This window comes from Mauremys reevesii, linkage group 19 (assembly GCF_016161935.1).
Source record: "Mauremys reevesii isolate NIE-2019 linkage group 19, ASM1616193v1, whole genome shotgun sequence".
Classification (NCBI taxonomy): Eukaryota; Metazoa; Chordata; order Testudines; family Geoemydidae; genus Mauremys; species Mauremys reevesii.
The window spans coordinates 3,503,910-3,528,778 of record NC_052641.1 but is presented as its reverse complement, the minus strand read 5'-3'; the positions used below and the strand labels follow the sequence as shown (position 1 = coordinate 3,528,778).

At 54.4% G+C, this 24,869-nt stretch overlaps 1 protein-coding gene across 1 annotated transcript; it reads right to left on the bottom strand.

Annotated features, from left to right (window-relative positions):
* Window positions 1–6,216: 6,216 nt before the first annotated feature.
* LOC120386921 (alpha-1-microglobulin/bikunin precursor) lies at window positions 6,217–24,598 on the bottom strand. Its single transcript, XM_039506968.1, has 10 exons — window positions 24,357–24,598; window positions 22,216–22,358; window positions 21,178–21,254; window positions 20,294–20,407; window positions 19,650–19,751; window positions 14,505–14,542; window positions 12,568–12,646; window positions 11,754–11,921; window positions 9,759–9,932; window positions 6,217–6,391 (listed from the first exon to the last, which is right to left on the bottom strand). The coding sequence occupies exons 1-10, from the start codon at window positions 24,474–24,476 to the stop codon at window positions 6,360–6,362; spliced, it is 1,047 nt and encodes a 348-aa protein (XP_039362902.1). The 5' UTR covers window positions 24,477–24,598; the 3' UTR covers window positions 6,217–6,359.
* Between the last annotated feature and the right edge of the window lie 271 nt (window positions 24,599–24,869).

The window sequence follows — 24,869 nt, the reverse complement described above, 5'->3', positions numbered from 1 at the left end:
AAGAGCTAGGTGATATTATTACTCTGTCACCTGCTGCAGGTTTCCCGGCACACGAGTGATAAGTGGGGAGTGTGATATGCTCACAACACAACTCTCAGCAGCTGTGATGCTGCTCGTGCCCTCTGGTGTAAATCCCGAGCAGCAGAATTCTGGCAGATGGCGAAGGGCCCGTACAGATTGGGTCTGTGGGAGAAGGGCCCTGTCACATTCTGTCTTGTCTGGCTCAGCGAGCAGCTCCGCTCCCTCAGAGTTAGCCCATCCTATGCACTCCTTTGATCCCTCCACCTCTTGCTGGGAGGCTTTCTGCATGCCCTTGGAACAGCCCCCCAACCCCGACGCGCCAAGCTCCTTTCCTCTACTGGCCATCCTCCCCAGAGCTCAACACTGAGCCGCCTTGCACTGCTGCCATTGGCCTACACCTTGAATCTGCAGTGCAGTGTCGCTCCAGGCCTCTGGACTACTGTGTGCCCTGCCAGTGTCTGCAAATAAAAGGGCCTCCAGCTTCTGAATTCTGCAGACCAGAGAGAGAGACCATCATCTCACTGTCCACTGCTCGGGGAGCCACAGGTTTCCTTCCGCAGCCCCCAATCTGAAAACCACCAGGAAATGGGCCAAACCCCAAAGCTCCATATGGTGGGGGTTTGGATAAAACAGCAGCCAGCACCAAATCATCCCATCATGTAATTCTGCAAAATCAGAGAGAGGAGATTTTGGGGGGAAGAGGCAGGACAGGTGGTTGGAGGCTGATGCGTAGGACTGGAGATTGGGACCATTTCTATTCCCACTTCTGCCACTGACTCGCTCTGTGACCTTGGGGAAATAATTCCATTGCTCTGTGCCTCGGTTTCCCCTTTTGTGAGATGGGGAGAATACTTCCCATGCTCACAAGAGGGTGGCAGGCTAGCTCCATCCTTTCTACACCGTTTGAGATCTTCCCGTGGAAAGAGCTTGAGAAATATTAGTAGTGGGTTAAACACAACCTCAGTTCGAATCATCCCAGTTTGCCAATGACAGAGACAGCCCCGAACCAAACCTCTTACCCGCCCTCCTGTCCCTCCAGCCACAAACCCGGGTGGTTCTCATGCAAGGGAACCTGCCTCCAAAGCAATTCTGGGTTGGTTTTGGAAAAAATAGAACGGCTGCCTCAGCCCTTTAAAACGCTCTCGGCTCCTGTGGGAGGAGCATCTGGCTCATGTGCCCCCAGCCCCTTCTGGCTGCAGGGTTTTATCAGAGACTCTTTAGCAGGAGTCTGCAGGGTGACCCAGGCCCAGAGCAGGGGCTGGGGCAGGGCTCAGCTGGAATGAAATGCCCCAACAGGGAGAGGAGCCAGGCCAGCTGCTAGAGAGCAGTGTGCTCCCCTTCGGGATGCACCCAGGGCGTCACTGAGAAACCTGTTGCTTCGTTAGTTGGTTCCAGGCTGTGGGAAGCCCTTTGGTTTTTCCCATCTGGCCCAGCCTCCTGCACTCAGCTGGCGGGATCTCATCCCTGAACTGAGCCGAGGTTTGCTGTACCTGGCACGCTGCTTTCATACTCAGGACTTCCTTTCTCATGTGCAGGGAGAGCCTCTGGGGGCAAGCCGGGGAGAAGGATTATTCATCTGCAGAACTGACACCCAGATCGTCCCAGTTCACCCATTACAGAGACGGCACCAGCACTTGTTTCCACATTCACCCTCCCCCCACTTCCACTCCAGCTGAGCTTCGATGGCTCGGAGCCCAGATCCAAACCGAACTGGGGTTGGTTTGGAAAAACCAAATGGCATCTCCTGTGGTCCTGCACGGAGAGTGAACAGTAAGGAATGTAAGGTGAACAGCTGGGCAATCCCCTGTAAGCTGCTGGAGAGTGGCCTGGTCTCCAGCGATGTGGTGGAAGCCCCATGGCTAGTGTCACTTACAGTGAGATCCAGCAAAGCCTGGCAGACTACACTGGTGGGGGGGGGGGGGGGAGCCTGCCTGGTAAGAGGGCAGAATTACCTGTGAGCTCACAGACCTTGCCCCAGCTCCAAAGCTCGTCTTCACCAGAACAACTACTTTGAGTGTCATTTCCGCCCCGTGGCATCAGGGTGTGGCTGCTGCTATCTCCAGCTGAGCATCTCCTCTTTCAGTTTAATTTGAATCAGGTGAATTAGTTCGGCTGCAGTTTGCGGGGACAAGCCCTGGCTCCCGGCTGTCACTGATCTCCTGGGATCTCGAGTCTGCAGCTCGAGGGCTTCATCTGAGAAAAGCAGAGTGGGAAATGAAAACCGCGGGGTTGCTGCAGATAATTCCCCAAGCTTTAATTTCTCACCATGGCTGTCTTCGATGAAGCACTAGAACTGCCACTTTGACTGACAGGAAACAGCTGTGCCCAGTATTCAACATACCACAGTGACACCCCCTCCCGTGAGTGCTCTCCTTGGCCTGGCAGTGGCTGTGGTCCCATTGTGCAATGCCCATCCGTCTGCTGGCGAAAGGCACTGGCTTGACAGGCCAGGAGAGGGACTCTTAGGTCCCGAGACAAGGGCCCTGTGAATGGTAACGACCTGCTGCTGGTGAGTCAAAGGACGGAAAGATGGAGGAGAGCGTGGCCAGCGTGAAACCAGAACGGAGGCCTGCCCTGAAAGCTCTGCTCTCTCTGCTGGGAGATGATTAGCGCACGGTCCAGCAGGCTGCTTGCTGAAAAGAACAGAGCCCATTTAATGTCACCTGGGCACACCTCCTTCTTTCTGGGCCTCTGGAGCTAGATCGCTACCCAGCACTCTTAAACTGATTCAACTGTGTCCACACACACTGCTGCCACTCAGTCCCCAACACCCTGCCCTTGGGTCTGGACCCCCACCGCATACCTCAGCTACCCCCTCACCCCAGACCCGCCCTCCCCTCCCCCTCTTGGGGGTGCTTTTCATAGAATCATAGAATCATAGACTTTAACGTCAGACGGGACATTATGGTCATCTAGTCTGACCTCCTGCACAATGCAGGCCACAGAATCTCACCCACCCACTCCTGTAACAAACCTGTTGTCTGAGCCATTGAAGTCCTCAAATCATGATTTAAAGACTTCAAGCTGCAGAGAATCCCCCAGCAAGTGACCCGTGCCCCATGCTGCAGAGGAAAGCGAAACACTCCCAGGGCCTCTGCCAATCTGCCCTGGAGGAAAATTCCTCTTTTGCTTAGTAGATTCGCAGCCTTCCTTCGTACAAATGAGATGATTCTTGTGGTTATAACCTAGATAAGGTGAACCATGTGCAAGGCCTGTCTGTGTGTGCACAGCACCTGTGCAATAGCTCTGGTCTCATCTGCCCTGTGCAGGGCCCTGGGGACTCTGGGATTTGTCAGCCATTGGGGTGGGGCTTATTCCAAGAGCCCACAAAAAAGTTAACCTTTTTGCTACAGAATTTGCCACTCGGTGACAGCCAGGTGCCTGGATTTTGTTTCCGGCTCCCTACCCAGCCAGGACCTGCCTGCAGCTGCCTCTCTAGCTTTCACCACCCAGGGGTATTAAACAGGCTCACAATGCATATTCCCTGCCAGGGCTGGCTCCAGACACCAGCGGAGCAAGCACGTGCCTGGGGTGGCACATGCTAAGGGGGCAGCATTCCGGCTATTCTTGGGGTGGCACAGTCCAGCCGCCCTTTTTTTTTGCGCTTCAGCAGTTCGGGCGAGGCACAAGCGTTTTGGGGGGTGTTTTTGGTTTTTTTTTGCTTGGGGCGGCAAAAATGGTAGAGCCAGCCCTGCTCCCTGCCCAGTCCCAAGGAGCCAGGAAGCAGGGGCTGGAGGGCCAGAACTAAAATTCACTGCCCAATACTTCATTAATGCAGCAATCAACTTGAGTGGCAGCACCTTGCACCTCGCCAGAGCATTCGTGCACCTCCACTTGACCCTCTGAAAGGCAGGAACTACCCACCAGGCCTCCCCACTCCCTGTCACACTGGCCTCCCCTCTCCCCCATCTCCATCCCCAGCCTCCCCCACCCATCACCATCCACAAGCCCTTTCGGTCCTATTGCCACCTCCAACCCCATCCCTAATCCACCCCGACCCCATGGGCTGGGAGTCAGGGCTTCTGAGTTCTATTCCCAGCTCTGGGAATGGGTATGGGGGGACCCTGGGCTCCAGGCCTGCCTGTTACTGGCTCATGTGTGATGCTGGGCCAGTCACATTCCCTCGCTGAGCCTCGCTTTCCCAGCTGTGACGTGGGTAACCATACCCACTCCTCCCTGGAAAGCACTGTGGGGATCTAGATGAAAAGCCACCAGTGAGTCCTGAGAACAACCGGTGTGGGCTAGCGCCGCAGGCCACGCCTCAGCTGCACGGCACAAGCCCAGGTCTTCACACGCCACTGGGAAGGTTTGCTCCTAACCCAGGTGTGTGGATTGTCCTGGCTCCCCCAGTAGCAGGGCTTTGAGAGCCCGGCTCTCACTGCTGGGTTTCATTGTCGTGGCCCACAAGGTGGAAGCACCTCGAATCTCTGCAGGGTCTGAGAGTTGACAGGTCTGTTGCTCCTCTGCGGCTCTGGGCCCTGCTGGCAAGAGCTGCATTCCCACACCTCCTGCTGTGGGGCCCTGTCAGCTAGTCCCGGGGCTGTGAGCCTCTCGCCCGGGGCTTTAGAACGTGCGGGGCCCGATTCGAAAGAGCTGCCGCCGAAATGCTGGCAGCAACTGAGCTGCTGCTGAAGATAGCGGCGGCAATTCGGTGGTAGCTCAATCGGTTGCCACTGTTTCCGGTGGCATTTCGGCGGAGGGTGCGGGGCCCCTCTTCCGGACGCTGCGGGGCCCGATTCCCGGGACTCGGTGGAATCGCCCTAAAGCCGGCCCAGGACTCTGCACATTGGGCACATCACCAGGGGAACTCAGGGGCCTACAGGGTCAGGCGACAGCTGAGAGGTGTTTGGAGAATCACAGAAATGAGCTGGAAGGGACCTTCAGAGTTCAGGTCCATCCCCCCGATGCTCCAGCAGGACCAAGTCAGCTTAGCCTAGCAGTTCTCAAACTGGGGTCGGGACCCCATTGTAATGGGGTCACCAGGGCTGGCATTAGACTTGCTGGGGCCCAGGGTCGAACCTCGAGCCCCATTGCCAAGGGTGGAAACCAAAGCCTGAGCCCCACCGCTTGGGGCCAAAGCCCAAGGGATTCAGACCTGAATGATGGGGCTCAGGCTTTGGGCTTCCGCCCCCCCACCTCCCGGGACAGTGCAGCTCAGGCTTCAGGCCACCCTCCCGGGGTCATGGAGTAATTTTTGTTGTCTGAAGGGGGTTGCAGTGCAATGAACTTTGAGAACCCCTGGCCTAGCCCATCCCTGCCAGGTGTTTGTCAAACCTGTTCTTAGAAACTTCCCATGATGGCGATTCCACAACTGCCCTAGGTAATCAAATGTCAACAGCACAAAACGCTGCACTTCGGTGCACAGGCGCCGGCTTCTAATTTTCCCCAGGGGTGCTCAACCCTCACTCAGCCTCAGGCCCTGCCCCCACTCCACCCCTGCCCCCCCAGATCCCATCCTGCCTCTTCCCCACCACTTTCCATCCCCTCCCCCAAGTGTGCCCCATCCCCCCTCCTCTGCCTCCCTCCCAGCGCCTCCTGCACCCTGCGGAACAGCTGATCACAGCGAGCAGGAAGCGCTCGGAGGGAGGGGGCAGAGTTGACTGGCTGCCAAATTTAACTTCTGATTCATATTTTCTGTGTTTTACCCATTTCTCTTAGTTCATCAAGTATCTAATCAGAGTTCTGCCCAAAACCAGTGTTTTGGGTTCTTAGGGGCCTATTGCCCACTCTTAAATTAGAACGGCCTGCCTGGAACATCCCAGTTCAGGACCATGGGAAGAAGCCTGAATCCGAAGGGTGTAGGCCTTGTTCAGAAACACAGGTCCTGGTTTCATGCTAACAGCCCCAGGTCTATCAAAGAGCAGAGACTCGGGAAACAAAAGGAGACACAGAAACAGAATCTTACTCCAAGTTCTCCAGAAGCATCAAATGCTGCGCAAGGCTGGAGGTGAAACCAGGCCTGCTTAGATAAAGACCAGGAAGCGCGACTTTGCTGGCTGCACAGGACCCAGTGAAGGGAGCCTGGCAGCAGAGGGCGGTGGGGAAAAGGACTCAGAAATGATGGATGAATTGCATCAAAGAAGATGGGGAGCTGGGGGCTCTTAGTGCTGCATTGGACAGCTGATGGTGGCAGATGCTTACACACCCTGGTGCTGGGATAAGGGGAAGCCCAAGGGACGGGCACACACACTACGCTCATTTTTAGAGACATTTACTGTTCATTAAACCTGATCTACACACAATCAGCACAAACATTATTCCAAATGCTCTCCTAGCAGGGGCCTCCTGCTGGGGCTTTTTAGCGATTCCAGCTGTCACTCCCCGTCCCCGGGTCCCCTTCAGTTGGACAAACCCAGAAACTCCTCCTCTCCTATAAGAAAAGAGAGAAAACGTGTCACCACAGGCTGTGCACAGAGCTACGCACGCACTTCAGGGAGGCACCCAGAGACCGTGGCAGTGCGCATGGTGTGAGTGCTGAGATGACAGCTGGACAGGCAGCCATGGAGATTGCACCAACTGCAGTCCCACAAACACCAGAGCGGGTTGATCAATACAGACATAGAATTAGGAAACAATTTCTTTCAGGGGGTCACAGGTCTGCACCCCCTGGGAGGGTGCTTCCCAGCATGCTAGAGCCAGCGTGCTAAATAGCAGTGTGGCCAAGGGTAGCACAGACACTAGCTCAGGCCAGCCGCCTGGCTACAAACCCGCCCGGACCCCAAGCTGCCCCCCAGCCACCCTGCTATTTTTAGTGTGCGAGCTCAAGCAGACCTAGCACCTGTCTGCCAGCCCATGCTGGGCGGCACAGCCCTAGCTCCTGGGGGAGGGATAGCTCAGTGGTTTGAGCCTTGGCCTGCTAAACCCCGGTTGCGAGTTCAATCCCTGAGGGGGCCACTTAGGGATCTGGGGCAAAAATCTGTCTAGGGATTGCTTCCCCCTTTGAGCAGCGGGTTGGACTAGATAACCTCCTGAGATTCAATGCTGCTTACTGAGATCATCAGCCCCAGAGTCTGTACACTGCAGCAGGCACTGTCCCCTCCAACTGCTTCTCAGGTACTTTCAAATGTCTTCATTGTTTGCTCATCTATGGGATTTCTAATGGGCCCATCGCCATAGGTACACATGGGCAGATTCTGCGTTCCCGACTTAGACCAAACACTCTGAGCTCAAGGAGAGCAAGGCCTGAATGCCAGGGCCTCCACTGCAGAAAGGCAATAGCAACAGCAGGCTGACAGTCGCTAGGCATGTGAAACTCCTGAGCACTAGCACAGCTGCTTTCCAGTGGCTGGAGCCCTCACCCAGCCCAAGGTGCACTCAGTGGGGAACAGGTGACCTGCAGGACCCTCCCCTCCACTACAGACATGGCTTCATTAATCCTTGACTCACACAGCTAGCACAAGTATCAGAGGGGTAGCTGTGTTAGTCTGGATCTGTAAAAGCAGCAAAGAGTCCTGTGGCACCTTATAGACTAACAGACGTTTTGGAGCATGAGCTTTCGTGGGTGAATACCCACCTCGTCGGATGCAAGTAGAAGTGGGGATTCACCCACGAAAGCTCATGCTCCAAAACGTCTGTTAGTCTACAGGATATAACCCCAGAATTAGTCCTTCTTCCCACCAGAGCTCAGGGAATGCCAACGTTCCCTTGAGATACCAGCACTGGACTGGGTACCTGGCAGCTCTGGGATGTACCTGTGACAGGAGGCAGAAGCCAAGTGGTTAATGGAAACCTTTTTGCCAATAGCAGCTCAAAGCTAAGTGCATTGTGTAGCAGAGCTGTTGACACATTCAGGACCACCCCAGAGGGGAGTAGCGCCTACTGGCTAGAGTAGGGAACTGGCCAAAAAGGATACCTAAGTTCTGTTCCTGCTTCTGCCACTGACTCGGGTGATCGAGAAAGACACTTAGGAAAACACTTTCCAAGGTGGGTGCCTGCAGTGAGCACCTAGAGCCATAAACCAGGCACATTGTGACTAGAACCAGCCGGATTGTCCAGCGTGTGGCCTTTGCTTGGAGCTGCAGGGACTCAGGGCCTCTGAAATCCTGGCTGCTGCCTTAGGAGGTCTGGATTTAGAGCCTTATATATGGATTTAGATACTTAACTGTAGGCACCAACTTTGAAAATGTTGGCACTAGCCTGTCTTTGTGGCGTGCCTCAGTTTCCCTGCCTCTTAAAAAGGAGCAACCCATTCTCCACAGGTGTAAAGGACTGGTGAAAAGTGCTGCATGGCAGGAAGCAGGGCCTGCCACAGAGCCAGTCTCCGGGCCCCCTAACAAGCACAGCTGGCCTGTAGCCAACGAGAAAAGCCAGCAGACCACTCTTAAGCCCAGCAGCATCAGTTTAGTGGCTGCTCAAAGCACTCACTCCCGGCTGTGGTAGCTCTTGTTCATTGCCAGCCCTGCTCCTGCCTTGTCTCCCTCCAGGGAACCCCCTTCTGACTTCAGACTTTGGCTCTGACCCTCGGCTCTGGCCCCTTCAAGGCGCCGCCCCGCTCACGCCATCCCTCCCTGTCACTTGCTCTCCCTCACCCGTGCTTGCTCATTTTCACTGGGCTGGGGTAGGGGCTTGGGGTGCAGGAAGGGGTGAGACCTCCGGCTGGGGATGCAGGCTCTGGTGTAGGGCCAGGGATGAGGGGTTTGGGGTGCAGGAGGGGGCTCAGGACTGGGGTAGGAGGTTGGGGTGCAGGGGAGATGAGGGATCTGGCTGGGGGTGTGGGCTCTGGGGTGGGGCCAGGGATGAGGGGTTTGGGGTGCAGGAGGGGGCTGGGATGTGGGAGGGGGTGAGGGCTCTGGCTGAGGGTGTGGGCTCTGGGGTGGGGCCAGGGATGAGGGGTTTGGGGTGCAGGAGGGGGCTGGGATGTGGGAGGGGGTGAGGGCTCTGGGGTGGGGCCAGGGATGAGGGGTTTGGGATGCAGGAGGGGGCTGGGATGTGGGAGGGGGTGAGGGCTCTGGCTGAGGGTGTGGGCTCTGGGGTGGGGCCAGGGATGAGGGGTTTGGGGTGCAGGAGGAGGTGGGGAGGAGGCTCTGGGCTCCAGTTTGGGTGCAGGAGGGGGCTCAGGGCTGGGGCAGGGGTGCAGGAGGAGGTTCAGGGTGCAGGCTCCAGCCCCGGAAGCAGCTGGTATGTCCCCGCAGTCCCTAGGCAGTGGAGCGGCCGCATGGCTCTGTGCGCTGCCTCCGCTCCCAGGTGCTGCCCCTGCAGCTCCCATTGGCCACAGCACCCTGCCTGCCCCGCTGCGAGTGGCCAACCAGACTTTTAACAGCCCGGAGCCATCAGTTCCCTTTTCAACCGGACGTAAGGAAACCCTAAGCGGCAGCCAAGCTCCCCCCTCCCTTCCAGGACCTCCCACCCAGTGCGATCAGCTGTTCCGTGGTGTGCAGGAGGCGCTGGGGGAAGAGGGCAGAACTGGGCAGGAAGAGGTAGAGGGGGATGGGGGCTTGGGAGAAGGGGTGGAGTGGGGCTGGGAGAGGCAGGGCAGGGGTGGGAGCTTGGGGGAAGGGGGCAAGAGGGGGGAGGCCTGGGATGGAGCGGGGAGGTGCAGGGGACTGAGCACCCCCAGGACCCAGAGAATCTGGCAGCAGGGCTGAGGGGGTAGAGAGCAAATTTGTCTGCTGTGTCATGTTATGTCCTTCCTGGAAGAACCAACTTCCCCGAGCTGCAAATGCTGGTGGGCCGAGAGGGCCGGAGCCGATGGCTGCTGAAGGAGCGCTAGCTCTGTGATAGTAGCGGGCGCGCCGTACCGTCTGCTGGGACCCCGCAGTATTCCTTGCATTCCTTCTCCGAGTAGAACTTGTTCCCGTTGCCCTGGCAGCCTCCATAGTTGAAGGTGGTGCACTTGCCCTGGGTTGCATCAAAGGCCCAGAGTATCACTGGTTGCTGACAGGGCCCTGGAACTATGGGTAACCTGCAGGCCGCTGGGAGAGGGAGAAGGAGACAAGAGGGGAGAAAGTGGAGTCCTTCAGTTATGGGCACCGGGAGCCAGTGGAAGGAAAAGGATTCGTGCAGTGGGCAAGCAGCAGAATCTGCTACGCTGGCATATCTGGTGGGTGGAGAGAGGAGTGGGACTGTCAGGGGCAGGCTTGTCTGCACCCAAGTGGTAGTGCTTTAAGTGCACCGGGCTAGGTAAACCAGCAGAATGCCCCCCCCTCACACACACACACACACACACACACACACGTTATACTGATATACGTGTGCTTGTACTGGAACAGCTGGTCCTGTACAGGGAATTTGCCAGACCAGCAAAGCCCCCTTGGAGAGCTTATACTGGCCAAAGGATTCTTTTACCCATAGAAGTTGCAGCCACACCCCTATTTGCCAGAGCTCTGCTGGCCAAATTTGTAGTGTAGCCCTGGCCTGGGAATGGGAGTAACTATAGCAGTGTGCAGCACCTGTACCCCGCTCGAACTGCCCCACACTACAGGTGGTACCAATCTAATGATATCAGGAAAGGCCACCCCTGACCAGCACGGTTATACTGGGACAAACACCGGACCTGAGGCCTTTCTAGAGAGCCCATCACCGTAGTATCTAGGCATGTTCTCTCCATCCCCTCATGTCACTCCACAGAGATGGGCTTGAACAGGTTTCCCTCCGTTGCTCTGAGCCAGGCACAGAGGTTGGAAAGGTGCAAGACCCCACAACAGTGCAGCAGTCGGGGCACTGACACAAGAGCAAACCCACAATTCCCTGACCGCAATCAGCCAGGTTCGCCACTGGGCTTGATTGGTTAGGCCCATTGTGCCGCCTGCCCAGACACAACGTATTTTATATTGATTGTTGGTGATAGCTGTGGCTGAAGGCCCCGGGGTAACCCAGGGAAGTGACTTGGGAAGTTAACCGGGTCAGTTCTTTTATGGCGAATAGACAGAGTTGGGTGACATTTTTCAGGCAAACAGTAAATTTCACTGAAAAATGCATTTTGGGGGGTACTGAAACGATTTGCAAACTTGGGTCAAATTCAGTGAATAGTTTCAACCCCCCAAAAAAAAAGAAAGGAAAAAGGAAAAAAATGTTAGAAAACAACAAAACAATTTGTTTCAGCCATTTCAATATGAAACGTTTCCAGTTTTATTTTAAACCAGCATTTCCTTTAGAAATTTAACTAATATTAAAAAAAAGGTGAAAACCACCCAAAAATGACCCAAAATGAAACACCAAAAATAATTTCATTTTGGGTCAAAGGAATCGTTTTGTTGGATCCAAAACTAGGGTGACCAGGTGTCCTGATTTTATAGGGACAGTCCTGATATCTGGGGCTCTCTCTTATATAGGCTCCTATTACCCCCCACCCTCTGTCCCGATTTTTCACACTTGCTGTCTAGTCACCCTATGCAAAACGAATGGTTTTTGCTTTGGCCCCTGAATCACAGAAAGCAGCGACTCACTCAGTTCTAGCCACCTCTCCATTTTCAAGTCACCTCCTGCAGCCAGGCCTTGGGCATGGACACTGTTTGGTCTCATTTTGGCCCCTGACTGATTTCTCAGAGCTCTCCCCACTGCGCTGGGCTCCCTCCACACTGGCAGCACGTGAGCATGTCGCTTCCCCACAGCACTGAGCCTGGGTCACTTGCACAAGGAAAGGGCTTTGAAGCAGGAAGCCTCGACCACACAGGAAGAGCAGAAGGCTGGTGGAGCACAGATCAGAGGGACAGCGAAATCTGAGCCTGCCCCTCCTGCGCTGGCCAGGGACTGCCCAGATGGTTGCTGGGACTTTGAAGGGCTGCCCCCCTTACCCTCGGTTCTGCAGGTCTGAAGACACTCCTTTTCCGAAGGGAAGTTGTTCCCGTTCCCAAGGCAGCCGCCATAGTGGAAGGTCTCGCAGGCCATAGAAGAGGAGTTGTAGAAGAACCGAACGTTCATCCCCATGCAGGGGCCCACATCTTTATTCAGCCGGCAGAAATCTGAGCACATCAAGAGGGTTGAGCCTAGTGAGTTGCCTTTTACACCGACAGAACCACATGGCATGTGGTGGTGACATCCAGGGGCTACATGGCCGTGTCCCCTGCCCTCTGAGCCATCTCCCCGGGGACATAGCCTGCCCCCAAACCTCTGAGGAGATTCAAACATCTCCCACTTCCATGTGCTGCTCTCCCCCCACCTATGGGATTTCCCGTGGAGATCACCCAGCTCTGTGGGGCAGCGGGGGCAGGCGATGTCCCCGGGGAGATGGCTCAGAGGGCAGGGGACTAGGGACAGGTTTGTAGCATAGGGAGCTGTGTCCCACTGGAAAAGGCAGAGGGTCCCAGCTCTCTGGTGGCCACATTGCAGTTGCCAGTAGCCCTGGAAGGTCTCGAGGCAGGAGGCTTAAAGTGATAGCACCTGGCCAGTAGCCCTCGAGGCAGGAGGCTTAAAGTGATAGCACCTGGCTGCCTAGAAAAGCTATGGCAGGTAAAAATTGAGGTTTTCAACATGAATTTATTCTGTGTTTCTGCTCCCGCTGAGGTCTGTGCACAGCCATCCCTTTTCCAGGCAGATGGAGGAGGAGAGTCCCAGGGGGAGTACTCCAGCCATCCCCAGAGTGTGGTGAGACCCCATCTTAGTACAGACCTTCCTTTTTGCTGATGAGTGACGGCAGGGGACCTACAGCTGAGCCCTCTTCCTCAGGCAGGACAGCTCTCCGATCCCTCTGCACACAGAAGAAAGAGCAGCTCGTTAGGTGAGCAAGTTTCCATCGACAATGCAGTGGAACAACCATGAGCCATAAATCCCAGAGTCTCTCCTAAGATGGCAATGAACGCAGAGATTCCACAGGCCTATAAGATGGGGGACACACAACGCCCCTGGGAGCAGGCTCAAGAGGAGCGGGTCCCTGGGCAGAACATATTCTCCCAAGTGAAGGATGGGCCCGGGAAATCACTGGGATTCTAACAGAGCTTCTGCAGCCTTCTGCAGCGTTCCGCTCCCTCTTCACCCCTGGGAACGGCTGGGGGTGTCAGTCCCAGCTGGGGTAGATGTATGGGGGGCAGTTAGGGGGTGTCAGTCCCAGCTCGGGTAGGTGTATGGGGGCAGTTAGGGGTGTCAGTCCCAGCTCGGGTAGGTGTGTGGGGGCAGTTAGGGGTGTCAGTCCCAGCTGGGGTAGGTGTGTGGGGGGGCAGTTAGGGGGTGTCAGTCCCAGCTGGGGTAGGTGTATGGGGGGCAGTTAGGGGGTGTCAGTCCCAGCTCGGGTAGGTGTATGGGGGGCAGTTAGGGGGTGTCAGTCCCAGCTCGGGTAGGTGTATGGGGGGCAGTTAGGGGGTGTCAGTCCCAGCTGGGGTAGCTGTATAGCACTCTCTCTGCTCATGGCAGGTGGGCTCCAGCTGGCTGCTCAAGTCCGTACCCGGGGAGCCCATCAGACTGTACTCCAGCGGCTAGTCCATCCATGTCACAGTGGCTTGAGCAGAGCTAGCCCGGCTACTGTGCTGCGCAGAGGTACTCACTGAGCCTCTTCCTTCAGCAAACCCGAACAGCGCAGTCAGTAACGAAGCAAGCAGCTGTCGTCCATCAGGCAAAGCAGTATGTGCACCCCTAGGAACGGATTGCCAGGGCCGTCCGGGGGCGGGGAGGGAGCAGAACAAAAGCTGCAGCTTGCACTGGGTGCCCCATTAGAGGGCCCACAAGCCAAGTGGCACGACCTGGAGTCACAGTGCCAGTCAGTGAAGTTTGGCTCTGCTCTTGGCCTCTGTGATATCTTGTAGCAGTGAGTTCCACAGACTAAGTATGTGTTGTGTGAAAAAGTACATTAGGTCATCCTGCGATTTGGCAGGAGCTGGACTCCTGGGACAGGTAATGAGGCATGAGGCCTTTCACCTCTTCGTCACCTAAAAGTTACTGGCCATTTGATAGCCCCTGTTTGCCATGAGTTTGGTGGTCTCAGACCACTTCCCAGTGAGCACGTGTTTCACAAATAACCTCCACTACATCTGAGACTAATTGAAGGGCTGTTGGCACCAATTGGCACCAATTTACCCAGTGGAAGGCCTGGCCCCAAGGTTTAAACAGGCCACAGATATTGACATGCCTTCTCCCTCTTCGAAGGGGGTCCCTCTGAGTCCAGGTGGGGCACACAGGTGGACGGGGGTGGACTCCCAGCTCCAGAACTGGCTACTTGCACCAAACATGGAACATTAAAGTAAAATCAAATGCAACAAAGCGGCATCTTCATGGGGTCTTGCCTCGGCTTAGAAGCTAACCCCTTGCGCCCATTTCGTTCCACTGTACCCTAGGCTCCTTACAAGGTCTACTGTCATCACAGACACAAGCACATCAAGAGACATCAGCGCTGGTGAAGGGCCATCTGCCAAGGTGGCTGAGAAAGGCAGGCTGGGCCCTTCTGAAGAACTGCCAGCCTGAGCAGCATGCGCCTCCTTAATCCAGTGGCCTAGATACCACAACGAATGTGGAGTTCCAGACTGCACTTTCTGGAGGGATGCCTAACGCGCCAGCGCAACTCTCTGGAGACCCAGGAAATTCAGCTTGTGAGGTTCCTTCCAGCCCCATCAACTCACCTTGGGTTCAGGTTGGGTCTCACTAGGCACACATTCACCTGCACCAAGGGACAGGACAGGAGAGCGTTAGTAGGATGGGAGATGGGAGATGGAAGCTGTTGGTGGAGAGAGGCAGCTCCTAACGGGCCTGCCCAACTCTGTCCAGTTTACCTCTATCATCGCCGGACACGTGCACTCTGTCTACAGGGATAAACACTACTGACCTCCAGGAGACTCCACGCTCCCCCCCGGTCTGCATGCAGAGCGAAGCTTAGGAATCCCACCACTCTTCCATGCTATCTCCATGGCCCCTTGGTGGGGGCTGATCTGAACTACATGGAACTGGCAAGGGCAAGAGCGGGCAGAGTGAGGGCAGGAGGAATGGGCAGGTGCAGCTGGTTGGGCCCTAGGATTCTCTCCCACCACCCCAAGACCTATGTGACAGAAGTTAAGGCAGCCCCAGGCTGTAGTACCAGGCATTGCTAGAGAATAGGCTGGCAAGGCTCTCATGGACCATGCTGCGTATCTGTGTCAATACTGCCCTGTACCCATAGTGCCCATGAACAGAAAGGCTGAGACCTGCCCTGCCTGCCCCCGTCAGGAGAGTTTCCTGCATAGAATGGCTGTCATTTCCTCACGCTCCTCTCCCGGCCTTTTACTCACCCATCAGTCACCCAATTCTTACACTTCTGTTTGGATGGCATCACCCTGAAATTGCAAGCCCACCTCCACGACCACAGCTGTACAGTGCCTGGCGAGAGCAGGTTATAGAACCAGAGAAGTGAGGGGCTGGAAGGGACCTAGAGAGGCCACCTCATCCAGCCAAGCAGGACCAAGTAACCCTACCCCATCTCTGAAGGGGTCTGTCCAACCTCTTCTTAATCCCGCCAAAGACAGGTGTAACGGTGCCCCCCATAAGGCTTTATGGAATATGCTTATGATTGTATATGTGACATAACTGGAATATGTTTTAGGCTACAGATGCCATGTAACATATCTGTGTAAGGTTATGATCTACTGAATCATAGAATCTCAGGGTTGGAAGGGACCTCAGGAGGTATCTAGTCCAACCCCCTGCTCAAAACAGGACCAATCCCCAGACAGATTTTTACTCCAGTTCCCTAACTGACCCCCTCAAGGATTAAACTCAAAACCCTGGGGTTAGAAGGCTGTGCATACGTCTCTATCAGTGTTATAGAGAGCGAACAATTTATGAGTTTACCCTCTAGAAGCGTTATACAGGGTAAAATGGATTTATTTGGGGTTAGACCTCATTGGGAGTTGGGCATCTGAGTGTTAAAGACAGGAACACTTCTGTGAGCTGCTTTCAGCTAAGTCTGCAGCTTTGGGGCATGTGGTTCAGACCCTGGGTCTGTGTTGGAGCAGACGGGTGTGTCTGGCTCAACAAGACAGGGTGCTGGAGTCCCAGGCTGGCAGGGAAAGCAGGGGCAGAAGTAGTCTTGGCACATCAGTTGACGGTTCCCAAAGGGGGTTCTGTGATCCAACCCGTCACAACAGGGATTCCGCAACCTCCCTCACTAACCTGCTCAAGTGCTTCACTGTCCTAACATCCAGCCTAAATCCCCTTTGCTGCAGGTTACCCCCATCCCTTCGCAGACACTGAACTTTGTAACAGCCCTTAGCATATTTGAAGCCTGTTATCAGGTCCCCCCTCAGTGTTCATTTCTCAAGACTAAGCAGGCCCAGTTTTCTGAACCTCTCTCACAGATCAGGTTTTCTAGACCTTTCAGCATGTTTCTTCCTCTCCTCTGGCCTCTCTCCAATTTGTCCACATCTTTCCTAAAGTGCAGCGCCCAGAACTGCACACAGCACTGCAGTCGCGGCCTCTCCAGTGCCAAGCGGGGCAGGGCAGTTACCTCCTGTGTCCTTAGGGGGCTCTCCATCAAGTGATTCAAATGCAGAGTGACCATGTGTCCTCGTTCAGCCCTTCCAATGCCACAGCCCATGCCCCCCCTTGGGGCCTACGATCACACTACAGATACCCAGCCTCAGTTTCCCCTCTTGGGAACCGGGTTCAGAGACGGCTACTAGGATGATCCGAGGAATGGAAAACCTGTCTTGTGAAAGGAGACTCAAAGAGCTTGGCTTGTTTAGCCTAACCAAAAGAAGGTTGAGGGGAGATATGATTGCTCTTTATAAATATAACAGAGGAATAAATACTAGGGAGGGAGAGGAATTATTTAAGTTCAGTACCAGTGTGGACATAAGAACAAATGTATGTAAACTGGCTATCAGGAAGTTTAGACTTGAAATTAGACGACGGTTTCTAACCATTAGAGGAGTGAAGTTCTGGAACAGCCTTCCAAGGGGAGTAGTGGGGGCAAAAGACATATCTGGCTTTAAGACTAAGCTTGATAAGTTTATGGAGGGGATGGTATGATGGGATAGCCTAATTTTGGCAATTAATTTGGCAATTGATCTTTGATTATCAGCAGGTAAGTATGCCCAGTGGTCTGTGATGGGATGTTAGATGGGTTGGGATCTGAGTTACTGCAGAGAATTCTTTCCTGGGTGCTGGCTGGTGAGTCTTGCCCACATGCTCAGGGTTTAACTGGTCACCATATCTGGGGTCGGGAAGGAATTTTCCTCTGGGGCAGATTGGCAGAGGCCCCGGAGGTTTTTCGCCTTCCTCTGCAGCATGGGGCACGGGTCACTTGCTGGAGGATTCTCTGCAGCTTGAGGTCTTCAAACCACAATTTGAGGACTTCAATAACTCAGACATAGGTTAGGGGTTTGTTACAGGAGTGGGTGGGTGAGATTCTGTGGCCTGCATTGTGCAGGAGGTCAGACTAGATGATCATAATGGTCCCTTCTGACCTTAAAGTCTATGAGTCTATGAGTGTTCAAATAAAACGTCCCCCAGGCTTTCCCTTGGCCAGAAGGACTCCTCCTTGGGGACTGGGTTTATTCATATGAAATAAACTACAAATAAAACTCAAAGTTTAAGAACTCCACCTCCTGGTTTCTCTTCCTCCTCCTGGGCTCCCTGCCTAGGGCAGCTGCCTGGTCTCCAGCGTCTCTCTGCAGAAGCCTTTCATCACACACTGCAACAGCTTCCCCCACTGCAGCCTCTTGCTCTCCCCAGGCACTCCCCCTGCCCGCACTGTGCACTCCGTGGTGGCGAGCCGCCCTGGTACAGCCATGGGGGCAGTTCAGTCCCTGGTTCTTGCCTTTTCCTGCTCCACCGTGGGGGCTCAGCAGAGCAGGGTGGGGTGCGGGTGGACTGTCGTTCACCAGGGACCTCTCTGGCCAACTAGCCCATGAGGTCATGGAGGGGATTCTGGCTAACGCGCCAGTGGAAACGCATGCAGCCTCACTGGTAGGGAGTGCAAGTGGGAGTAGTGGGAGGAACTCCCCCTCCCTGCCGGGGGACTCCTGGCATTCAGGAGCTGGGCAGCACGTGTGGGGCAATGACCCAGCGGCCGAGCGAGGGTGCTGGTGACACGTCAGGGCTGGGAATGGTGACAAGGGTTCCCATTCTCCACACGAGTGGGAAATGATGCTGCTTGGGGGTGCACTATGCCTAAGCCTCCTGGAGGCCTGCAGCTGGCTGTCTAACCCACGCCCATCATCACAGCATCCGGGCACCTTTGAGCCCATCATGCGGCTCTGTTCTGGACTGTAGCTGAAGGTGCGTGGGGCCTGGGAGCCTGATCCATTCAGAGACGGCCCCGTCGCCTTGTCTCCACACAGCTCCTCTCTGCTACTTCTTACTCACCACAGAGCTCTCTTCCTTTCTCCCACTTTCCTGCCTCTTGTCCATCCCTTCAAGCCCCTGGCTGACTGCTCTTCCAGCCTGCCTGGGGCGCTACACCCCTTATTCCTCATAGTAATATTATTATGCTATGATTTTGGCAGAATTAGGATGTATTTTGTGCAAGATAAGGCATGTGAGATATCATTGGAAAGGTTATGATTTACTGAATATGATTATCCTATTTGTATGCACGTATCATTTTGGTATCTGAAGTTAGGAATATTGTTTGTGCATCTATTACAAATGTGTTTGCATTCTGTCTAGTGGACGTTCCCCAGATGTAATCAGTCTAGATGGGTGGCTGGGAAGGGCCATTAGGGAAAACAAAAGGTCTTAGAAGATGCTAATCTCCCATGGCTGCTGTGTCCCTACAGGGGCATGTGACCAAATCACCTGGTACTGGACTCCATCTTGAAATACCAGTGTTTTTCCACTGACCAGGTGTGGGAACTAAGAGAAGAGACAAAAAGGTTCCCGCCCTATACAAAAGCTATTTAAGGCAGGGGAGTGACACAATTGTGATTCTCCACTGACTTCCTGCCCAAGAAGATTGCTAGAAACAACTGAGAAACGAAGACTGGACTAGGGGAAAAGTGCTGAACCCAGGCTAGAGGGATTTCTAGCCGGTGAAATGAATACCTGGAATTTTAAGCTGCAAACAAGTGTAGCTTGCCCTCAAGAATCTCTACAAACTGCCTAAAACACAACTTAGGGTGAGAATTTGCTACTCACATCCAATCTCTTTAGTATATTAGGCTTAGATTGTGTTGTAGTTTCTTTGCTAGGTAATCTGCTTTGATCTGATTGCTCCCTCATAATCACTTAAAATCTATCTTTTGTAGTTAATAAACTTGGTTTTGTTTTGTCTAAAACCAGTGCATGGGACTCATAACTGGGGCTAGTAAGCTGTTGCATATCTTCCTCCACATTGAGGGCGGGGGGGGAGAATTTCATAAGCTTGTGCTGTACAGTTCCCTGTGCAGCGTGAGATGGTATAATTTGGGGTTTACACTCCAAAGGGGGGGGTGCATATCTTAGGAACTGTGAGGTGCCTCAGTTGAGCCTTCCCATGCAGCGAATCCCTAGATGTCAGCGTGTGTGTGTAGCTGCAGCTGGGTGTGTCCCTACCTGTCTGTGTGTTGGAGGGGGTTTGAGGGCCTGTCACAGCAATACAGTGTAAAGGGCACCCAGGCTTGTGGGTCAGGCAGACTTAGTGGTACCCTGGGGGGAACCCATCACACAGCCAGGCTGCATTCTCCCTCCCTGCTGTCCGGCTGGAGCGGACAGTGTGGTCTGGAAAGAGCGGGCGAGTCTCAGAACATACAGACCACGGAGGTGCCTGAGGCCGAGGGGGCCCTGCAGTGACACTCTGATCATAGCTGGGTTACCTTTATTAATCATGATGAAGATGGAGTCCTCAGGAATCCCCATCTCCTGAGCAAACTGCCTGAAATCCACAATAAGGCCTTCTCGCAGCTCCGGGCTCCTGCCTGGAGAGAACCCAAACTTCAGCAGGTGAGTGAGTGGTGTATGGGTTGGGAGAGGGTCTGAAATCCCACCCCCACTTCCCTCCCACAAAGCTCCTGCAGCTAAAGGCAGGCCCACTCTGGGCAGGCTTCCCCTTCCCAGCTCAGTGTGTGGAACACACCATTTAGCGAACCAGGTCAGATCTTTGCTCCATGAGCCTGTCCCCAGCAGTGGCCAAGTACTTGTAAGGACCAATATTTGTATTGCACCTCAATCCTGATGAGACGCAACCCTTGACATTCCAGCCCTGGTCCTCTCCTGAGCAGACCCTGCCAAAGCCAGACCAAATGACCCCTAATTGGGGGGATAATTGTGTGGGGACTCAGGCCTCTTGTGACCAAAGTTGGGCTGGTCCAGACTCTCCGGTTTGGAACAGGTGTTGAGCCCCCCACAGGGCAGATCACACAGCACCAGGGCAACAGCCTCACTATCACCCCGTGATGGATGCAGGGGCCTGAGCGCTTTGCTAATGGCACAGCCAGATGCCATGGTCACAGACACATACCATAGAGTTTGGCTGTAATTGTCAGTCCGAAGCTACTTTTCTTCTGCATGAGAATGATGGCGTATTCCTCATAGTTGGTGTGCACCACATAGGAGTCAATGGTCACGTCCCAGCCTGCAGAAAAGGAAATACACACACAGCCGCCAGTGGGCACTTCTCTAAACGGACGTGAATAGGGGATAATCTGCCCTTTGAAAATGGGCTAGGTGAAATGTGGCAGCTGGGCCAGGGTCCTAGCCTGTGCTATTTGCTGAACCTGGCTGCTTCTGTCTAAACCGTGGTGGCTTTCAAGTAGCCACAGCTTGAGCTAATCTGGCCTCACTGCAGGGAGCTGTCCCATCCATGCAGGGCCCCAAGGCTACCCCACAGTGTATGCGCTGCACGGACGTGACCTGATTTCACTGGCCATGATTCACTGCTGCATTACTCTCATTTTATAGCCAGGTAACTTCACTGCATCTAAGAGAGTTAAAAACCCTGAGCGATAATAAACAACTTAAACTGATTCAAAAGAGAAACTGACAAGGCTCTTTTAATTACGACTGCTGTTGGGGGATCTTCAAAGTTAGAGGAGGAAGAGATCTGAACAGGATGGCCCCTGCACTAACTTTCTTCAGGCCTTTATCCCAAAGTCTGGATTTAAATGTCCTAAGCCACCGAGCTGCTACAACTCCCATTAGTAGAGACTGTGAAACAGTCTCCACTAGATTTCCATGTTAGACTTTACTTCCCAGGTAGCTGGTTACATTTTCCTTCCCTTTGTTTCATCCCCTTACTCCTCACTGGGCTGTCATCCCTTCTCTTTTCCCATCAAGTTCTGCATGCAATGGTTCTAAGTGCATGCAGCTCTAGGAGGAAAGCAGAGTTGTCCTTCCCACACTTACTGGGGTTATAGTAGGTGTATTTTCCAGGTATGTTGGTTTTTTGGTACTCTCCAGAAACCTGCGTGCAGACACCTTGCCTGGGAAGGAGAGAGAAAACCTCTAATAACTGCAGCTATTCCCAGTCCCGCTCCAATGATGGGCCACCAGAGTTCTTTAGTCACTGTAGGCCCCAGGGCTGTGGATCCATTGGCCCTGCCCTCACCCCAGCACCCATCACAAGAACCTCCAGCTCCCCCCCACACTTTCGGCCCCAGTGAGTCTGGTGGACCTGGGCCTCCACAGATGAAGAGGAAGGAGCAGGGTGTGACCCTGCATGACTAGGATAGTGGGACAGTAACGAGCAGTTTTGCCTCCTTTTATTTTGTACTGTCATTTTAAGGCTTTTGAGGCTTTGGTGCTGGAAGCAGGGAGGAGCCCGTGTAAACATCTTTTGATGCTGCCAAGTCAAAAGGTCCCAGGCACCTTCAGTAACATCAGCATTAGTCAAAGCTAGACTTGCTCCTCAGCTGGAGTAGATAACGGGTCTGCAGTGAACTTGTGTGTCTGTCAGGGGCCCTTGAACAATCACGTGGGTAGGTTCTGAAGGTCTGTATTTCCATTGAAATCCATTCCCTCCTTCCAGGTTGCAATTCCAACCAAGAGATGCCTGGGATTCAGAATTAATTTCTCCTTTAGCTCCTTCCCGTTGTGCCCAGACTCTCCTCTCATTTCACCCCCAGATCTCAAAGGGTTTCATGAATAGGCTGTCTAGTGATACCCCCATTTTGTAGCTGGTTAATATCAGGCATAGATGGGGGAGCGCTGTGTGCAGCATTGCAGCAGGCGGTATGTAAGCAGACCCCCCGCAATACTGAATCGCAATGGGCCTGATTTTCAGGACCGTCCAACTGAAGCCAGTGGGACCTGCAGGGGGCAGCAGCTCTGAAAATCAGGCCCACTGGAGACAGCTGCAGCTCTGAGTCTCCTGGATGCACAGTATGTCCGGGTTGCGTTCCTGTGTTTTGGGTAACTGGGGAACGGTAGTTCCTGGGAGCCTACCTGAGTCTGGTGCTGGTGGTGCTGATCTGATTACTGGTCAGCCCTGGTCCCAGCACCAGCGTGCCCATGTTGAATTTATCCTTGTATTGCTTCATCCAGTTGCATGTTGTGCCGGTGGCAATGTCATACCATTTCCCATATACCTAGGAGAAAGGAAAGCACAGCCTGTGACTGCCCCACCCTGCGCCCCAGACAGGCAGGCCAGGGCCATTCCACCTCTGCTGGGGATTTGGGGAATTTTCAGGGTTTTCTGCAGAGTTTAAACTTTCATTGCAAAATACTGATGAGCTTGATCTTGTGGGGCACCAAGGGTCAGCTCAGCTGCCCAAATAGGTCTGGGAGTGACCCCCACAAATCCCACGGACTCCAGCGGGGTTAGAGACTTTTCAGGAGCAGGTCCCAGGGCTTCTGGCTGCACAGCTTTGTGAGCGTGAAGCTGCGGGGGCCAGCCTGCACTAATGACAATGCCAAGCCGGGGGAGCTGCCCCAGACATCTCCAAGGTATGTGAATTCCGAAATCTAATGATTGCAATTTAAATGTTAACATCATTAACTATTTCACTGTTGGTTGTCCAGAAACATCTGGCTAATGCACTTCTACTTGCCCTCCCAACTTAGTGTCAGACCCACTGCCTCCTGACTCCGCTGCTGCTGAACGCTAGCTGGTCCTTCCCTGCTGGGCTCAAGCTCCAAACCCCTGTTCTCACATACAGCACTGGGCCAGCCCTATAGCCATGTCTCTGACCAACAGCTTGGGCCAAGGCTGAAGAAAGCAGATGAGACAAAGTAGTTAATGCACAGTACAAAGCCTAGATCAGAGGTCCCCAGACTGTGGGGCATGCCCCCGGGGGGAGGGCAGAAGAACGTTGGGGGGGGGCAGCTGGGGCCTGGGCCAGCCCCATGGGAAGAGGGGAGGGAGCGCCACCCAGCTCTGCTCCTGGCCCCAGCCTTGGCTGCTTGCCCCACGCCCGAGGCTCCACTCCCAGCCCTGTGCCCGGGGCCCCAGCCGCCAGCACCGTGCTCAGGGCGCCTGGCCCCACCGCCGGCCGCCAGCACCGTGCTCAGGGCGCCTGGCCCCACCGCCGGCCGCCAGCACCGTGCTCAGGGCGCCTGGCCCCACCGCCGGCCGCCAGCACCGTGCTCAGGGCGCCTGGCCCCACCGCCGGCTGAGGCCCCAGCATTGGCCTCCTTACCCATATCCATGTCCCCCCTGCTCCTGGAGCTGCAGCCCCCTCCTGGCCCTGGCTCTGGGGGGAGGGGCACAGACAGGGGTAAGGGGGGGCCTGAGGTAAAACGTTTGGGGACCACTGGCCTAGATAGATACCTAGGTTATGTTTACACTACAGCCCGTGTTGGCAAAACTTATGTCGCTCAAGGGTGTGAATATTCCACCCCCCAAATGACAGAAGCATTCATGTGCACAGCACTACGCTGGCGGGAGCTTCTTCTGCCAACACAGCTTCTGCCGCTCGCGGAGGTGGTTCTGCTGTGCCAACGGAGAGTTCTCTTCCCCACCCGCGCGGGTACCCTGACTCCATGCCCCGGCTCAGTAAGCAGTCTCGTTCCTTCTCAGGGTGGCCTTTGAAAAGTTTTGTCTATTCAATGCCACTTAAAAGAAATCTGACGAGGAACCACTTGGCTCCAGAGTCTGGCACTGGTTCATGTGACAGCTCTGCCCACAAGATAGTTTCCCCTCAGATTCCCTTGACTGGTTGCTCCCACTGCAGTCTGTGCTGATTCTTTTCCACATAACAAATTGTTCCCTGTCTGATACAAATCCTACAGCCCCCCAGCCATGCACATGGGTACCCTACATGGGAAAGGTGCATTGTCCATATCTGTTATATCACCCAGACTCACTCATTCACTTCCCCCTCTGAACACACTTAAGCCCTTCCTATCAGGGTGTCTTCAGTGAGATGCAGCACCTAGCACAATACACATTCATCACAGGAGCACCCCAGCTCTGTATCCCTCTAAATTGATGTGGATCAGAGCAAGACCCTTCCAGCTCTGGCCCAGCTCTTCTTGGAAGAGGACCTGAGATGGTGATTGAAAATATTGACATTTTTAGAGACAAAACGCACTTCACTTTTCTAATCTGCTCCTGAGAGTGAATGTAAGCGCTAGAGAGTTGTTACCCGTTCAGGCTCGAAATTCTCCTGCACTTGGATATCCTGGGCTTGGCTCCCAGTCGGGGTCCCTCTGGCTGTGGGCAGGTTGGCAAGAAGGAGAAGGAAGAAGAACTCCTGGAACTTCATGGCCCCCGAGGTCGGTTGTGCCCCTCAGCTTCAGAATGGACAGACTCAGCCCTGGAATGTGGACGTTGCAAAATGTGAACTCCAAACCCCTGGCCACGGCAAGAGGTGAATGGCCATGGGTGGGCAGAGCACATCAGAGTATATCCCAGGCAGCCAATCAAACAGAGAACGCAGCCCTGATGGATCCAGATAGTGCAGGCTCGGGGAAATGGAGACTTCTGGACCAAGCTTCTGTGAGGCATCACAGAACTGCTTGCGCCTTTCAGGTGGCTGACCCAGTCACATTGTCTGGTGGGCTATTTTGCTGCCAAACAGAAATGAGCTTGTTTCCCTGGCAAAGCAGCAACAGGGTTAACACAAAAACCTGCAGCATTTTAGATGTTGTTAGCAGCA

Coding starts and splice junctions, on each gene's coding strand:
- LOC120386921 (XM_039506968.1), bottom strand. CDS start 24,476: ATGAAGTTCCAGGAGTTCTTCTTCCTTCTCCTTCTTGCCAACCTGCCC. Junction 21,255..22,215: donor ACCACCAGCACCAGACTCAG/GTAGGCTCCCAG, acceptor TCTCCTTCCCAG/GCAAGGTGTCTGCACGCAGG. Junction 12,647..14,504: donor AGACCCAACCTGAACCCAAG/GTGAGTTGATGG, acceptor TTCTGTGTGCAG/AGGGATCGGAGAGCTGTCCT.